Source organism: Schistocerca piceifrons, chromosome 4 (assembly GCF_021461385.2).
Source record: "Schistocerca piceifrons isolate TAMUIC-IGC-003096 chromosome 4, iqSchPice1.1, whole genome shotgun sequence".
In the NCBI taxonomy this organism is placed as follows: Eukaryota; Metazoa; Arthropoda; class Insecta; order Orthoptera; family Acrididae; genus Schistocerca; species Schistocerca piceifrons.
In genome coordinates, this window is record NC_060141.1 from 246146521 (window position 1) to 246165498 (window position 18978).

At 43.1% G+C, this 18978-nt stretch overlaps 1 protein-coding gene across 1 annotated transcript in view; it reads left to right on the forward strand.

Moving 5' to 3' along the window:
• Positions 1-329: 329 nt before the first annotated feature.
• LOC124795760 (mucin-2) overlaps positions 330-18978 on the forward strand; it is a 111361-nt gene continuing 92712 nt past the window's right edge. Inside the window, exons 1-2 of the mRNA XM_047259843.1 lie at positions 330-336; positions 10668-10840. Of these exons, the coding sequence (XP_047115799.1) occupies positions 330-336; positions 10668-10840 (180 nt within the window). The remainder of the gene's footprint in view (positions 337-10667; positions 10841-18978) is intronic.

Sequence of the window (18978 nt, forward strand, 5' to 3'; positions counted from 1 at the left end):
ATTCTACATTTCATTTACGATGTAAATATAAACCTTTTTGTTCAAACAGTTGACTTTGATGTTCGAAATTTACTTTGGGGTTGCAAATTTGATTGTACAGTACAATATGGTTAGCCGTTGCAGTGTCTGGTAAGAAACTACTGCCAAAGGGGAGAGCTAGCGGCAGGCGCAACGTCTATAACTTCGACGCTGTGTAGCGTCGTTGGATGACGTTTCCGTACACGGGCTGCTGTCGTCGATTTGTTCCTCAAGACCCCCTCTGCAACCCCTCGAATTTCTCCCAACGTTTCTGGGCCGTCCTGTAGAGCTGCGTACGTCATTAGCGGGTAATGAGAGGTATTTACGTGGACCTAGACAGACTTCGATGCCGTATATGTTCTATGATGTAATTAACATTTTATCTGCAGATTCTAAAAATTACCCCAAAAAATTTAGGTCGCATGTAAAATCTAGGAATGCTACAAATAATTCAATAACTTCTCTTGCTGACAGTAGGGGTAATGTAGCTGATGAAGATAAACAGAAGGCCGAAATTCTAAACCTAGCTTTCAAAAACTCGTTTACGATAGAGGACTGCAGCACCATTCCCTCTTTCAATTATCTAACAAACGAAAGGATGGCTGACATAGTGTTTAGTGTATCTGGGATTGTAAAACAGTTAAGATCCTTAGACGCCAGAAAGGCATCTGGCCCAGACGGTATCCCCGTAAGATTTTATGTTGACTATGCTACAAATATAGCACAAGTCTTATCCGGCATCTATCAGAGATCATTGGAACGGCGGAAAGTTCCACGGAACTGGAAGAAGGCCCAGGTCATAGCAATATATAAAAAGGGTAGAAAATCGGATGCACATAATTACCGGCCAATTTCACTGCTGTCGATTTGTTGTAGAATCATGGAACATATTTTGTGTTCAGACATAATGATCTTTGAAGTCTCTGAGAAGCTCATCTGCAGAAACCAGCACGGTTTTAGGAAACAGCAGTCATGCGAGACACAGCTGGCCCTCTTTGTGCATTATATACAGCAGGCTCTAGACACCGGCTCCCAGGTTGATGCCATATTTCTCGACTTTCGAAAGGCGTTCGACTCAGTTCCGCACTGTCGCTTGCTACAAAAAGTGCGCGCTTACGGTGTATCCAGTGACATATGCGGTTGGATAGGAAGTTTTCTAACAGACAGGGAGCAGTATGTCGTCCTGAACGGGAAAACTTCAACAGAAACAAGAGTGACTTCAGGTGTGCCCCAGGGCAGCGTAATAGGTCCTCTGCTTTTTACGATTTACATAAACGATCTGGTTGATTGTATTGACAGCAGCCTTAGACTGTTTGCCGATGATGCTGTAGTCTACAGGAAAGCAGTATCACAAATCAGTGTGGATTTGCAGAAAATAAATGCGTGGTGTAATGACTGGCAGTTATCTCTGAATATTAGTACGTGTAACCTACTGCGTATAATAAGGCGAAAATCCCCATTATTGTTTGAGTACAAAATAGATGATCATTCTTTGGAAGCGGTAACATCAGTCACGTATCTGGGTGTGACTATTCGAAATGATCTCCAATGTAATGATCAGATTACACAAGTAACGGGTAAGGCGAACTCTAGATTGCCGTTTATTGGTAGAATCCTGAAGCGATGCAGTCCTTCATTCAACAAAGGAAATAGCCTACAATACGTTAGTTCGTCCAGTCTTAGAGTATTGTTCGTCTGTAGGGGACCCTTACCAGTTGGGTCTGAATCAAGAGATTGAGAAGTTCCAAAGAAGAGCGGCAAGATTCGTGACTGGTACATTTAACCATCGCGAGAGCGTTACAGATCTCATAGAAAGTTTGAAGTGGGACACACTTGCAGATAGACGAGGCGCTAAACAGAAGGGGCTGCTCACTAAATTCCGAAATCCAATCTTCACCGAGGATGTAGAACATATATTATTACCATTAACTTTCAAATCGCGTAATGATCATCATTCAAAGATAAGGGAAATAAGAGCTCGTACTGAGGCGTTCGGACAGTCGTTTTTCCCGCGCGCGATCCGCGAGTGGAACAGAGGGGGGGGGGGGGGGGGGAGGGAATTGGGAATTATGACTTTGGCACCAATTCTTCCCTCCGCCACACACCGCTTGGTGGCTAGCGGAGTATATATGTAGATGTAACATACGTAAATAACAAATGTACCAACTTTTTCTATTTTACGCCTTTCAGTTTTACTGTCATGTGATTACAGCAGTTTAAATAAAGAGAAGCGCCCCAGAAGCGTTTTTGGACCATTCATGCAATACACGGGACGTCCACATGGCATGGGAAACAGAGCGCGCTGGACCTCCGGATCGGCGCGGACCACTAGAGCCCTCTACTCCAGCCCTGCTGCGGTGTGTGGGAATTAAGCGCGCGCCTGCCGCTCTCCAGCCCAGGGCCAGGATAACCGCGTTAATGCCTCGCCAATGAATGCAGATCCGTAGCAGTGGAGAGGGTGGGGTGGCGGGCAGACGGGCCTAACACCACACCGGGCCACGACCCCGTTTACAACGGATGCAGTCCGCTCAGCAAGCAGACAGCTGGCTGGTTGGAGAGGGACGGTGAAGTCTGGGACACGACACCGCGTCACCTGAGCTCTACGCTAAACTAAAAGAAGAGACGCAAGGCACTGTCAGTGCGCGAGGCATTAGAAATCAGGGTCTCAAGCCCTGTGGCTATTGGGAAATAAGAGCCGTGAAAAACTAATACAAGGCCGTGGGGGTGACCGAGTTACAAGGGACAAATGGTAGCATTCGGAGAGAAAAGGTGACCACTTCCATTCCTCATCGCCGATTTCGTCAAATTTATGGTATATGCTCTGGCAGAAATGAATGTGACAGAAGTGAAAGCTCCAGATGGCCAAGACTTTAGAAAAAAAAATCGTATTTGGCGAGGGTCGAGCGAGACATGAACCATTTACGTTAGCTAAAAACCTTTTAATGGCCAAGATCGCATAAAATATTTTTTTTTATTTAAGACAACTGGTTTCAATAGGCTATGCTGTCATCTTCAGGCCTTAAAACCTTTTGTTGTAAAATTTGTTCATTTTAGACTGACCTCACGTACAAGATATCAAGTGGATACAAATAGCACGTTATAAAAGGTTTGTCACTGCGACTGTGCTATTGTTATCCTCTTGACATCTTGTGCGTGAGGTCAGCCTAAAATGAACATATTTCACAGCAAAAGATTTAAAGACCTGAAGCCGAGCGGAGTGGCCGCGAGGTTAGAGGCGCCATGTCACTGATTGCGCGGCCTCTCCCGCCGGAAGTTCGAGTCCTCCCTCGGGCGTGTGTGTGTGGGCGTGTGTGTGTGTGTGTGTGTGTGTGTTGTTCTTAGCGGAAGTTACTTTAAGTAGTGTGTAAGTCTAGGGACCGATGACCTCAACAGTTTGGTCCCTTAGGAACTCAAATTTCAACATTTCATTTAAAGACCTGAAGATGACAGCATAGTCTGTTGAAACCGGTTGTTTTAGATAAAAATATTGTATGCGATCTTCGTTGTTGAATGGTTTTTTTAACAAATCAATAGATCGTCATTCAGTTCTCGAGAAAATGAGAGAATTCAATCATTTACTTTAGCATCGACAACAGACATTCGCGCAGAGGTCGAATCCTTACGGTGTAACTTCCTTTATTTTCCATTTTTACTTTACTTACACTGCAAAAAAAGAAATAATTATGAATATATTGTATTTAGTCACATTTTCATAAAAGGCAGGAGAAGGAAAGGCAAAGGTAAAAATCTGGGATTGTAAATAAATTTCCAAGAAGTAACTGTACTTCCGCTTTCCAGGAGCTCTCTACAAATAACTTTCCAAGAAGGGATTATAATTACAGCATAGAGGACGTCGTATTCCGTTTAGAGTTGCGCTCTACCAAAACTGCAGTTCGTTAGTTTTAGTACAGTACAGGAATGATGTAGTAAATGGCAGGATTACCGGTAGTATAGGTAGCTTGGTAGGGAATAAACATAAATGAACAGATAAGAGAAAAACTTGGAGCCGACGATTTCTCTTCTTTTTATGTTTGTTTGGTTGTCTGTTTGGCACATAATTAGAACCGCACATCATTCACTGTTAGTCCATTGTGTATTTTATATTCTTACAGAATATAAATTGCACTTTATAAGTAATAAAAATTAACTGATTACGTAACTTCTGCGGTTTTCTGTAACGAAAGGAATTACTTTCGATTTAAGTACAGTTTATCCGCACAAACATAAACATGTAATTATTGGTGTTATTTTGTACTCAACAGAACATTCTTCATCATGATCAAAGGCAAGAGTTCTTTCATATAGGTACCGACGAATTATTGAAGGGAAACTTGATACATTTTTGTTTTGTGGGGTTATTTTTATCTTGCCATTTTGCTGACGAAATTGCGTTTTCTAGCGCTATATGATAAACCGGTATTGTTTTCTTTATTTTTACTACAACATCCCTCTGTTTCACGTTACAGACAAACAGTTTTCACATGACACCTGAGTTAAACATTGGAAATTTTAGCTGTGCTACAAATACCGTTTACTTTTCAGTTACAGACAGGAGGATAATTATGTACAAGAACAATGTTCTATAGGGGCCCTAGCCCTTTATCTGTCCTTATTCAGTTTCTAGACGGTTCGCCGTTTCCGGTTTCTGGGAGAATCTAGTAATACACTTGTTGCATACGCAAAGAAAGCGATCATTATGACTTAACGTCCGATATGTATACAACAGACGTAATGTACAGGTAAGGAGCGTAGGACCTTAACTGATCAAAGCTACGAGACAAACTAGCGTGGTCTACGTTTACCTACAACAATATACGGTACCCCACGTTAGTTTTGCAACTTCAATTTGGTTAGTTTCAGTTTGAGCTTCTAGCAGCCTTATACGCAAACAGTAGACTCCCGATGCCGTTCGCAGTCAAACATAACAGCGCAATCTGCAGGTCTGGCTAGCATCCGCATTTATGTTCAAGCATGCTTGGTGCTCCCATGTTTTTGTCCAACCCTGCAGTAAATCCCCTATAAAAGACTACAGATGGCTTTATGATGAAGTTTTCCATTAAATTCATCGTCCTGTCTATGGCTATCATGAAAAATGAAATAAAGTGTTTATTTCGAGATCAAAGAACAAGCTCTACAAGAAAATCACTTCTTTTATCATATGCATTAGTTTTGAATAATGAAATACATCGTTATGGACGCTCACTGAATAGTATATTATTTTTGGCAAACTTTCGGACTGCGCACAGTTTCGTATTCACCCTGTTCTTGAGGGTAGACATCAGGCGAATGGAGCACTATATTTCTACGGAGTATTCCGCAGCAATAACGAGACGAGTTAACTGAGTGTTGCAGCGTTCTTCGCAAGTAGTATGAATGGAGTGGACCCTCATCAGCGCCTGCAGAAGTCTGCTCGGGATCGGCGACATTTGGCGTTGAAGTACCTCTCGGCATTCAAGTCGGGCGAGCCGGCGGAATAGCAGAAGGCCGAAGCCAGCGAGGCGAGTCTTCCTGAATAGACGGCGCGGGTAATCCCGGGCCAGAAGCCGGACTCTGTCCTCGTCAGAGTGCGGCAGGCGCTCCGCGGCTGCAGCCTCGCCGCTTTTACTCGCAAAGTCTTGGAGTGAAGCCTCACCGCCCCGGGCAGCGGGATTCACCGTAACACCGGATAAGCTTTCTGGTGTTCGTAATAGTGTGGGCAACTACCAGCCTTTTCATCCAGGTTTACAGCGTGTCTGACTGCCACGGATTTTTCCTTGCTGTGAGGACTGGAACGGGGTGTACTCAGTGAGGTGTCGGCTGACGACGGCGTAGTAAAAATGCCCTGGTATAAAACAGGCTCCCAGTGGGTTGAGAGAGAAATAGGCAGGTTCACAAAAACATTTATTATTTTATCGGAGGTCCGAGCCCGGTAGCTGAATTGTCAGCGCGACAGAATGTCAACCCTAAGGGTCCGGGTTCGATTCCCGACTGGGTCATAGATTTTCTCCGCCCAGGGACTGGGTGTTGTGTTGTCCTAATCATCATCATTTCATCCCCATCGACACACAAGTCACCGAAGTGGCGTCATATCGAAAGATCCGGCGAACGGTCTACCCGACGGGAGGCCTTAATCGCACGACATTTACATTTTATTTATCGGAAACTGACATCCTTCCGCCCCAAGAAGACACGAACCCACGTTGCTAAATCCGTATCAAACAAATCAATTAAATAAACATAATTATTTCTTCCCCACAGACGATTCCCCGTGGATACATTCCATGTCAAGTTGTCAATATAATTTAGTTGTCTGATTGCAGTACTGGCACAGAGAGACAAGACAACATACATTCAAAAATCAGAACTCAGGTATTTATCACTTACTTACCACATAACAGAAAAGACACTTCCAAATTCATAATAAATAGTCGATTGAATAACTGCAAAAATCCGTTTGCCACAGGCCATTATCCTCAATTAAATCCATCGACAGGTTGTAACATTAAGTTATTTGTCTGATTACAACACGGCCACAGATTGACAAGACGACTACATAAATCAAGAAATCAGTTACCAGGCGTTAATACACCAAATCACCTCTTAGATATGTGTCACGTATTTACCACACAATAGAAATGACGCTTTCCAATTCTGCTGAGTTCTTAGTAAGTACAGGGTGTCAATTATTGAACTATACCAAAACAACGTAAATTAGTTACAAATTACGGCGTGAACACACTTTATTCAACATGTAAATGTCACTACAGATATTCGGATTTAGGTTATGATATGTTCGATATGCCTGCCATCATGTGGCGCAGACGAATAGCGAAATTCTGCATGACCTGGTGGAGTGTCGGAATGTCGATGCTGTCGATGACCTCGTGAATGGCTGTTTTCAGCTTAGCAATGCTTTTGTGGCTATTTCTGTGCACCTTGTCTTTAATCTAGCCCCACAAAAGGAGTCGCGTATGTTCAGATTTGGAGAATACGGCGGCCAATCGAGGCCCATGCCAGTGACCTCTGAGTACCCCAGAGCCAGAATGCGGTCCCCAGAGTGCTCCTCCAGGACTTCAAACACACTCTCCTGCTTCGATGGGGTCGAGCTTCGACTTGCATGAAGCACATCTTGTCAAAATCAGGGTCACTTTGGATAATGCGGATGAAATCATCTTCCAAAACCTTCATGTACCGTTCGGTAGTCACCGTGCCATCAAGGAATATTGTATCAATTTTTCAGTGACTGGACATTGCACACCACTCAGTCATTCGTTGAGGGTGAAGAGAATCCTCGATAGTGAAATGCGGATTATTGACGAAGCCATCCAAATGAAACTGGGCTTCGTCGCTAAACCAAACCATACTGCGCATACTAATTCCCATCATGCCCCGCTACCAACGGTGCAGTTTGAACATCCTAACATAAACCGTTCAGAAATTATGACGATTTTATTTCATATAGTTCAATAATTGTCACCCCGTAAGTCCACTGAATAACTATCTCAAATCTTTTGCCACAGGCAGTTACTCTCAACTACATCTAACGTCAATATTGCAATGTAAGTTCGTTGTCTGATTACATACATAGATCGGACAAGCTACCGTATACAAGCAGGAAAGCAATCGACAGGTTCTAGTCCCCCCCCCCCTCCCCCTCAAACGGCCGGCCGAGGTGGCCGAGCGGTTCTAGGCGCTTGAGTTTGGAGCCGCGCGACCGCTACGATCGCAGGTTAGAATCCGGCCTCGGGCATGGTTGTGTGTGACGTCCTTAGGTTAGTTAGGTTTAAGTAGTTCTAACTTCTAGGGGACTGATGATCTCGGATGTTAAGTCCCACAGTGCTCAGAGTCATTTGAATCATTTGATCTGCTTCTAAAATGCTTTTCTACGCTTAGAGACACTCATTCTGGAGGATTTCTTGTTGAATATCACTATCAGTTTATGGTGAAGGTAGTATGCTGCAGACCGAGTTAGTGGCCTCTGCTAGTTCGGTGAAATCTTGTCGTCCCGGGGCCGGCAAATACTAAAGGGTTCCTAATGTGGCCAGGAAGTGTCAACGAACATTTTGTCTCTAACAAAAGTTGTTCCTCATGATGTGATATGTCACTCCTTGACATTTGATGCAAAGACTTTGATGCACCTTTTATACAGTGTCCTGGTATTAACTCGAGACAACTAAATATCTCAAAAACGACACATCGTACGGAAAAAAACGTTCTAGGCGGAAAGTTAAAATTGGTAAAGGGGACACATGTCTGTGCTACAACTGGCAACCTCCTAACCACACCTCCTGCGTGGATGGGGTCAACTATGTACTTTCAAATGCGAATCCCCCCGCCCCCCCCCCACCCCCCATTTTATTGCATATTTGGTTCCTGCGTCAAAAATACGCGTAGTTTACTGAAACCATTGTTTCCCATTCGTGGTAGATGTAACTGTAGTCCAGAAACAGAAGCACAACTTCAAACAGCCAAGATCGCTATTGTACAGCCTTTATTGTGATGACCGGTTTCAGCAAACTACGAGTACGTTGCTATCACCAGACCTGTAAAGCAAAGATCCCAGTGTGCTGGAAGACGTTGATCTGTGCTTTGTAGATTCCATGATGGCAATGTAGTTTGCTGAAAGCCCGCAGCTCATGGCCTAGTGGCTAGCGTTGCTGCCTCTGGATCACGGGGTCCTGGGTTCGATTCCCGGCCGGGTTGACGATTATCTCTGCCCGGGGACTGGGTGTCTGTGTTGTCCTCATCCTTTCATCATTATCATTATCATCACCACCACCACCACCACCATCACCACCACCACCATCATCATCATCGGCGTAACGGGATGGCGACAGGAAGGGCAACCGGCCACCCCTTAAATTAGCCATGCCACATCCGACAATAACCATGACGACCCTGCGAAAATGTTGGACAAAGGCACAAGAAAAAGAAGATGTAGTTTGCTGAAACCAACCATCTTAATAAAGACTATACAATACAATCTTGGCTGTCTGAAGTTGTACTTCTATTTCTGCTTTATTCTAGATCGCCCCCTAGATTGACGATGTCAAGCATATATGACGCAGTAATCGACAGATATCTAGTGTGCCTGTTATTGTAAGTAAGAAGCGACGCATTTGGTTCTACATTATTTTCATTTACGATGTAAATGTAAACCTTTATGTTCTAAAGGTTGATGCTGATGTTCAAACTTTACTTCAGTGTTGTGAATGTGATTGTACATTAGAAATAACGTGGTTAGACTGACATTTCTGGCAAATAAACTACTTGTATGGTTACGTAGTATTCTGTTCCATGCGGGGTTGATTGTGGTGAGTCCCCAAACTACCGCAATGCTTGATCTCGATGGCCGGCCTCGAATCCCGCCATCAGGGTGACTGATTTCGGTGTGTTTCAGTCCAAACGCCGTTACTCTTGTGCTGGCCGCTACGCGGCTACCGGTGGAATACAAACCACAACCATTGTAATAAAGTAAAACGTCCATGAAGAGATACTGATAGGCGCACCTGCCGTGGATATTCGTACGGAATCAAGCACCCCAGTGGTGAGAGGCAAGGGACTCACTGGAATCAAACACTCCAATGACATGTTTTCAAAAAAAAAAAAAAAATTCCGCACTGGCTGTATGAATGAATTTTATTAAATGTGCGACCGGTTTCGCACCACTTATCGGTGCATCCTCAGGCAATACATGGGTTGCGGCCAGTCAGGCCGTGTCCGCTGCCTCACGGTCATGGCCGCTCCCATCATTTAAAAAAATTTTAAATTTTAACTACCATCTTCACCAGATGACGGTCTATTGGACGTGAGTGGTGGGGAGTGGCTACTGGTCAATGTTCAACGTTACTATTTTATGGATAGCGTATATTGTCTGAGGATGCACCGAGAAGTGGTGCGAAACCGGTCGCAGATTGAATAAAAATCTTTCATACACACAGTGCGGAATTTTTTTGAAAAAATGTCGAGGTTTGGCTGTGGTTGCCCGCCCTACAAAACAACATGTTACTCCAATGATAAGAGACAAGGGGACTAATATCGAGCATCCCGATGGGAACAGAAAATTATTACATCCAAGTCGTTGTGCCTGGACCAATCTAAACGTAGTTTCCATCCGGACATTGAAACGGCTAACCATATTGTGCCGTACAGTCAAATTTGCATCACTAAAGTAAATTGCGGACATAAATATCAACCATTACAACACAAAGCTCTACACTTGCATCGTAAATGAAATGTAGTATCAAATGCGTCGGTTCTTAATCGCAAAAACTAGCACACTTGATTTCTACCACGAATGAGAAACAATGGTTTGCGTAAAGCGTACGTATATTTGGCGTATAAACCGAATACGAAATAAAAGTAAGGGGTTCCCGTTTGGAAATACAAAGTTGGCCCCACGCACGGAGATGGGTGGTTAGGAGATGGCCAGTTGCAGCACAGACAAATGTCCCCTTAATACTAACATTAGCTTTTTCACGTAGACCTTTTTTTTCGTACGATGCGTCGTTTCCGAGATATTTAGTTGACTCAAGTTAAAATAAACACCGTATTTATGTTGTGTCACAGTAATACAATAATTACTGCTACTCACTCAGTAGCAACAGTGTATCGACAAGACTGCTTTCCTACAGATGGCTCAGACCTCCACTGTTTTGTTCTGTCCGCAGGCCAGCAGTTCTACTACCAGCCGCAAACGCAGCCGCAGCTGGCGGGCAGCTTCCAGCAGCCTGGCTTCCAGCAAACTGGCTTCCAGCAGCCGACGCAGTCGCAGTACGACACCTTCCTTCGGCAGCTCGAGCTGCAGCTGCACCAGCCCGCCCCCTTCCAGCAGCCCTCCAGCGTGAGTACTCGCCTTCATTTTCGTTTTATGCACTTTACAAAGTGTCGTCTCATACTTGAGCCAATGGTTGAGCTGCCACTGCTCGAAGCTCTCGACTTCTTACTTAACTGTTTATGGCACGTTTACTTAAATCTGACGCTCCAGTTGCTAGTTATGTTGTAGATTTATTCGCACAACCAGTATTGACTCAATTGAGTCGTTTTCAATTGGCTGTTGGAATAGAAATGTGCGGGACAGTCGACTGGAAACAGAACACCCGCCAAAACCATCTGTCTTCCTTACTTCAATTCTTATATATTCGCTACATTTCATATTGCTTTACGTTATACCTAACTAATTAATCGTCGTGTCTGCGTGAAACAGCACAGGACTAATGCTGTGGTCGAACATTATGGGTTTGCTTTTCCTATTTATGTGCATAACTTATATTTTTCTACATTTAGAGCTATCTGCCATTCATCATACCAAGTACACATTTTGTCAAAGTCATCTTGTATCCTACAGTCACTCAGCGACAACACCTTTCCATACACCACAGCATCACCAGTCACACACTGCTGCTTACCCTGTCTGCCAGATCATTTACGTATATAGAAAACAACAGCGTTCCTCTCACACTTCCTCGGGGCACTACCGATGATACCCTTGTCTCTGACAAACACTCGCTGTTGAGGACAACACACTGGGTTCTATTACTTAAGAAGTCCACGCTTACGTGGGAACCTAATCCGTAAGCTCGTTCCTTCACTAAAAGTCGACAGTGTGCCTTATGAAAATCTAGGAACATGGAAACCGCTTGTTGCCCTTCACCCACGGTTCGCAAGAACTCATATGCCAAAAGGGCAAGCTGAGTTTTACGTGAACGATACTTTCTAAAACCACACTGATTTGTGAACGGAAGCTTCTCGGTCTCAAGAAAGTTTATTGTATCCGAACTGAGAACACGCTCAAGGATTCTTCAGCAAACCGATGTTACAGGTATTAGTTTATAATTTTGTGGATCCGTTCTGTTATACTTCTTACCTACAGAAGTCACTTGACCTTTTTTCTAGTCGCTTGGGACTATGCACTGTGCGAGAGATTCGCGATAGATGCAAGCTAAGTAAGGGGCCAGTGCTGTAAAGTACTCTTTGTGAAACCGAATTCGAATTCCATCGGGCGATGGCTCCTTACTTGTTCCTAACTCTTTCAGTTGGTCCTCTAAACCAGCGATGCTTGTTACTACGTCGTCCACACGGGAGTCCGTGCGATGGCCAAACGACGAAATCAGTAACAATTTAACAACAACATTACCACGTACGAGGAAATTTTGTAAACGTTTACATCTTGTCGTTTAATGTTCATGCATCGATTTTTACAAGAAAGCCGAAACGGACTAAAGCTGCCAACGTCTCTATGGAAAAGAACTCTCTGGAGCCGTAAGTGACAGAGTAAGAGTTGCGCGTGATCTAGTGTTACAAAGGACCTACCTGTTGATTCATGCAACTCGGTCCGTTATCACTCAAGTTGCAACGTGTTCTGCACTCGTTCTGACGTTGCGCTCAAACTGCTAGTACACACACAGTCTTTGAATTAAAATATGGGCATGGGAAGAGGATGGTTGGCCGGCAAAGAAGAACCCATCATGTGTGATTACACAGACTTTTCCAGTGTAATAACTGATAATACTCTTCTCGGGTATCTAGCCGGATAGTGCAATCGTCTTGACACGTGCAATCGTATTTCAACGGACCAACTGGCTGTCGTCTTCATGTGAGTGTGTTGATGCACCATCTTACCGGAACTGACCTTCGAACAGAATCGGCGGCTCTTTTATACATCACGGCTGCCTCACCACTGCTGCCCTCAAGCGCAGTAAGCTTGTAGCGGACAAGGTCGAAAAAACAGGCAAAAAGATATATCGCTAACGGACACTAATTAAAAGATTTTTTGAAGGACATCATCTTTACGCCAGTGACTGTTATAAATTTTTATTGCACTATTGCAATGTCGACCTTAGGCCATTATCAAGTGATATTATGGCTTTAAGCCATGTCAACATAATGTAAGCTGACACATTTGTATGTCGTTGTCAATACTGTTAAATACGACATACAAATGTGTCAGCTTACATTATGTTGACATGGCTTAAAGCCATAATATCACTTGATAATGGCCTAAGGTCGAAATTGCAATAGTGTAATAAAAACTTATATCAGTCACTGGCGTAAAGATGATGGCCTTCAAAAAATTTTTTATGACTGAATCCCAGATACTACAAGTTTATTCACTAATTAACAGAATCCTCCAGTGCAGGGGTTCCCAAAAAATTTTCTCGAGGACCCCCTCTTCGAGCATGATTGGTACCTTGTCATATCACAGTATCAAGTACCTAAAAAGCCAAATTAAGAGTCTTTTTATACGGTATCTATTTTTGGTACTTAGAAAAAACATTGACATATTCATTATTGAAAAAATATTGAGCTTAAAACTTTTTCAATTTAGCCATCATTGCTATTGTTAAATTTTTGATTATTGCTCAAAATCTTTGTCTTCGAATCTGGGTATTTAGTATAACAAATGCATTACCTTCCTCTTCATCGGTAGGCCTTTCTCGTTTTAACGAACCACTTTTTAACCAACGGTCTATTTTTAACTGTGCGAACTGTAGCTTCCCCAAAAAACAATGCTTTACAAACACTACTGTTTTAATACAGAATATTGAATATGTAAACAATACGGTCTGTGAAAGCACTGGAAATAAATTAACAATGGCCGATGGTCGTGTGAAATGTGAGTTTCTGTGTAATGTGACTGTCAGTTGTCAGCTGCAAAGAGGCAGCGCGCGTAATCTAACGGCATACAGCAGAACTATTTGCATCTAATTCTAGTTTTGCACTAGAATGTGCTAGTGTCAGTTAGCTCTAGGAAGACGCTAGTCGCAGAAGTTAGCTTTCGCTAAAGCTCTGCTCATGCAGGAAGCGGCCAAAACAAAAAATCTGTTATAATACGAAATATATTTCACATATTTTTTTATTCTAATAGCATCTTGCGGACCCCTGTGGCATACATCGCGGACCCCTGGCGGTCCGCGGACCACCTGTTGGGAACCACTGCTCTAGTGTAAATAAAAACCTTTGTTCTTTAATATATTAAATTCAAATACCACGTTCCACTTAAAGAGAAACCCCTCTTCCTATTAATGATATTAATAGATGATCGTATTTCAATATATTCCTTTAGAAAACGCTCTCAGCAGCGGGAAGAAGGAGCGATCATTTGCGTCTCATCATAAAACATCTTATGACCCTCATTAAGACAGTGTTCTGCCACTGCGGATTTCTCTGGCTGGAACAAATGAGTACACTTAGGTGATAAAAGTCGTGACGTAGCGATATGCACATATACAGATGGTGAACATGTCCGAAAGAACAGACACTACGCGGAATCTGCAGCTATCATATATTACATGTAAACTGAAGGCAGAAGAGGGAGAGAGGAAAGGAAAGCGTTTATTGACGTCAGATGCATTGGAACATTACGCGGAATCAGCAGCGACGAGTGAAAATGCGTGCCGGGCCGGGACTCCAAACAAGGACCTCTAGCTTGCGTGACAGTTACGTTAACCAGTGCACCATCCGGACACGGTGTTAATCACAACTGGGCGCGCTATCTCGGCACGCTCTCGACCGACCAACGCTCCCACCAAGGACTGCGAGTAGATGTCGCTAGCTCGGAGTGTGGGTCGGCTAACAAGGGGAGGCCGCCAATTGTGAAATTCAGATTCGATTCATACTGCGCGTAATAAAAGCTCATGGCCAGAGGTGTAATGTGGCAAAGCACCAAGATGCACTTCTCAGCCGTTGTCGGGAAAATCGACAGTTAAAAGAAACCGCTGCGGTGAAATACTCTCTACGATTAATAATTTTATGCAGAGTCGTAGCGCAGCGGTAAGCGCTCGGGTTCGTAATCCGAAGGTCGCCGGATCGAATCTCGCGCCATGCAACCTTTTTTTTGTATTTGTTTTTTTGTAATTCGAATGTGTGTATATATACACACACACACACACACACACACACACACACACATTATATATATATATATATATATATATAATTCCCGGCAATCTGTTGCAACAATTATGCATATAATAAGTTGTTGAAAGTGGTTTGTCGTGGAAAAACTGGCGACTTCGAACATCATTATGTTTTCCGCAAACGAAGTTGTATTTCATAAATGTTATTAATTGTCCTCATAATGTTAACCACGTATAGTTAACGGAAGACGTAAAAACGATATTCCGAAACGAATACGTGTAGCGTAAGTCAAACGTTCGAATTAGAATAGAGACCCCACGAACACAAATTTGCTGTGGCAGATATGAAATATAAACTCCGTTACTCGCTCGTTACACTTGAAGGACAGATGTTGAATGGGCCGAAACGAGCCGCTGCGTAACAGCGTAGTTGCCTGCTAACTTCGAAAGAAGGTAGATGCGGTCCATAGCGCAACTTATAACATCGTCGAAAATCGGTGCGGACGTGAGAGCTTTGGCACACCCTGTTAAACAAACGGAAAAATGGAGGCGGTACAATTGGAGAGCGATCCGCCTTCACCAACATGCATAAGCAATTCATATTGTGTGATTGTTGAGTTTCTCCCGGCGTATTTGATAGTCAAAATATCCACGGGTGTACTGCCGGTCTACAGTGTCCAACAGGGATTCCCAGTTGGACACTGTAGACAGGCAGTACACCCGTGGATATTTTGAATTCATATTGTAATTCAAATATATATATATATATAACAAAAAACTAATAATAAAAAAATTGCATGGCACGAGATTCGATCTGGCGACCTTCGGATTACGAACCCGAGCGCTTACCGCTGCGCCACGACGCTGTAGTAAATTATTATTCGTAGAGAGTATTTCATAGCAGCGGTTTCTTTTAACTGTCGATTTTCTCGACAACGGCTCAGAAGTGCATCTTGATGCTTTGCCACATTACACCTCTGGCCATGAGCTTTTATTATGCGCAGTATGAATCGAATCTGAATTTCACAATTGGCGGCCTCCCCTTGTAAGAGGGGTGTCAGCGTGCAGTTGCGATAAACACTGTGTCCGGGTGGCGCAATGGTTAACGCAGCTGCCAAGTAAGCAGCAGAACCCAGGTTCGAGTCTCGGTCCGGTACACATTATCACTCGTCGCCGCCGATTCCGCGCAATATTCCGATCTAGCTGACATCAATAAACTAGAGTGCACTAAAGTAATAGAATGTTTTTCATAAACTGTTCTAGTATTTTCATAAAGTGTTGTTATGTCTTTTTGTGTATGTAAAATGTTATAAATGTGTTTTAGCAGTATGAATGATGCATGAGTGTGGTTTAAGGTTAATATGAAGATAACTGTTTAACGAGTTATGTAGTGGGATTTAGTGTGGGAACATTTCGAAGAAGTATGGATGTGGACAAAAGGGATTTTTGTAGAATAGATTTGTAAAGTTAGTTTATGGTAAAAGGAAAGTTAATTCAGATATAAATAACAATAGTAAATAACTTTGTGCATAAACAAAACTTCAGCATATTAGATAATTACGTCGGTAAAAAGTGCAGTCGTTATGTTTACTATTTTGGGATTGGTTATTGATGAGAAGCGTGGACTGACGCGGGAGGATGTTGTTTTGCTATTGGCTGTTGAGTAAACTGACCAATGGTAGAGTAGTATTCTTCGCGCGCCTTTCTCGGCTGGTAGAGAAGACTTAATCGGATAAATCAACTGATTAAGCGTGGCACAAAGACGAATGGTTCGACAACATTTTCGAATGGATGCGCAGATTCTTTCGACAGCAAGTTAAAAATAATTAGTAAAGCTCTACGTTTGTTTCATTTATCTCAGCTGCAATACATCGTATCGATATCAGAGGATATCAGCTGGTGGCGTCTATTTGAAATGTAGGAACCGCAGGGACAATTGTAGTAATGCCGCTCTTGTTAGACCGACGGATGCGGTGCACTGGTCAGCCGAGACGCCGGTGTCGTATTTCGGAGGACGAAGGTTCTATCATTGTCCACCCATTATACCATCAAATTTCACTTTGAGGGACGGTACCAGTCTTCTTGTGTGTGCCTGCCTTACGTGTTTGTTTTCGCTGAGGCTACAAACTGAGGTGTTCAGAGCTAATCGATCGTCAGAATCTTTTAAATCGCAGAGCATTATGGTTTGCAGTAGATATTAGGGCTCTAAATGTAGTTGTTTGTGGTAGACAAGAACAAATATTAACGGATTAGTATTTTCGGTCCAATTTCATGTAATACGCTCTAAGACAAAATAAAACAATGCACCACGAAAAAATTATCCGAATGGGACGGAAATGAGTAGATTTGATATACATCTGCGGACAAAATGGAAGATTTACGATTAGTCAAGAGTAAGAGCAGCACAAACTGAACAAGTGAATAATGCCCCCGATCGACCTCTGGCCCTTATTAAAGCGGTTATTCGGCTTGGCATTGATTGACAGAAATGTTGTATGTCCACCTGACGAATGTCGTGCCAAATTCTATCCTATTGGTGCGTTAGATCGTTGGGGGGGCCATGGAGGGTGGAACAAACAAATAGTCCTTCCATAAAAATAGGTTTTGTAGCAGGCAGAACAATTGCAAAGTTATTACAAGACGGATTTCGAATGATTTTATGCCTGAGGTACAGATGTGGAGAATCAGTGCAACTAAGTTATGAATATTAAGTAAAGGGACATGTTTGACATCGCAGTCTGTTGAAAAGATACAAATAGGTGTAACGTACGCTTGTAGATCGTGACGGGTGTTGGCTGAGCTCCCGCCGGAGGTTCGAGTCCTCCAACGGGCATGGGTGTGTGTGTTGTTCTTAGCACAAGTTAGTTTAAGTAGTGTGTAAGTCTAGGGACCGATGACCTCAGCATTTGGTCCCTTAGGAAGTCACACACATTTGGACATTTTTTGTTGGCTGAGGTCAGACCTGTAACTGGTGGCAGTTCATTACCAGCTTTATTGTTAGTTCATGTGATACTTGCGAAGTACACTGATGAGGCAAAACACTGCAAGCACCTGCTTAATAGCTTTTTTATCCATCTTTGGAACGAAATACATCACTGATTCTGTCCATCAGGGACCCGACAGTTTGTTGGTAGGTTTTTGGACGCATTGCGGCAGCGCGGTTCCTTCCGTCCCTTTACGACGAACCTGCACCTACCTGTGAACATTGTCTCAGCAGATCATCAGTAGGGAATCCGAGAGAAACCTACTGTACTTCGACGTGATCCAGGTTGCAATCAAAGTCAGTAATCTAAGTTTCGGGAGAAAGTTTTCACACGAAATGAAAGGTTGGAAATTTTGTCCTTAATTAATATATTCTGAAACTTAGGTGAACAAGTATCACTGCCAACCCCGTGCTAGTCTTAACACAGTCACTCACAATACCTTTCACTCACGTTAGCAAGTTTATGGTGTTGCATTTCTCGAAAACGTAATAGCTACAAAAATACGGATTGTTTTTGATTGAGAATGCTAGCCAAATATTAAGTCTGTCGGTACCTAATGCAGTCAGTTTTTAGTCACTGACCTGCTCAATACGCCACGGGGAATTTATGTCTTTTCTCGTCACAAAATTCACTTAAAAATTCCGAAATTTCTACATACCCATCGGAATAATTATGCCGTCACCTTACAACGCTTTTGATGTATGAAACACTGCTAGATCCGGCAACTTATTTCCATCGGAACTACTGCTACACACGTCCGAACTGTTTCATGGCTAGGCTCCGACTCCTCTCTAGAATACTCTTAAGTACACACAGTTTTCATCGAAGCCAACATGGTGGTGCATTTTCATGATTAACGGCTGGTCCCTCTACACTGAATCACACAGCACATTTAAAACTCAATTTCACTGATCCTATCTACCGAGAATTGGGGAAAAAAATCAAACGTTCATCACGGAGTACGACTGTAAAAGTGTCACACCGAAAGCTTGCATCGCCAGTATCCGCCAAAATGCCTCTCGTGCTGGCAAAAAAAAAAAAAAAAAAAATGCCGTTAATCGTGTCTTACTTCTCTTTTCGTTGCTCATCTGTCAACTGTTTGTGGGGCGTGGGAATTAAATGAAAGAGCCCAGAATTGC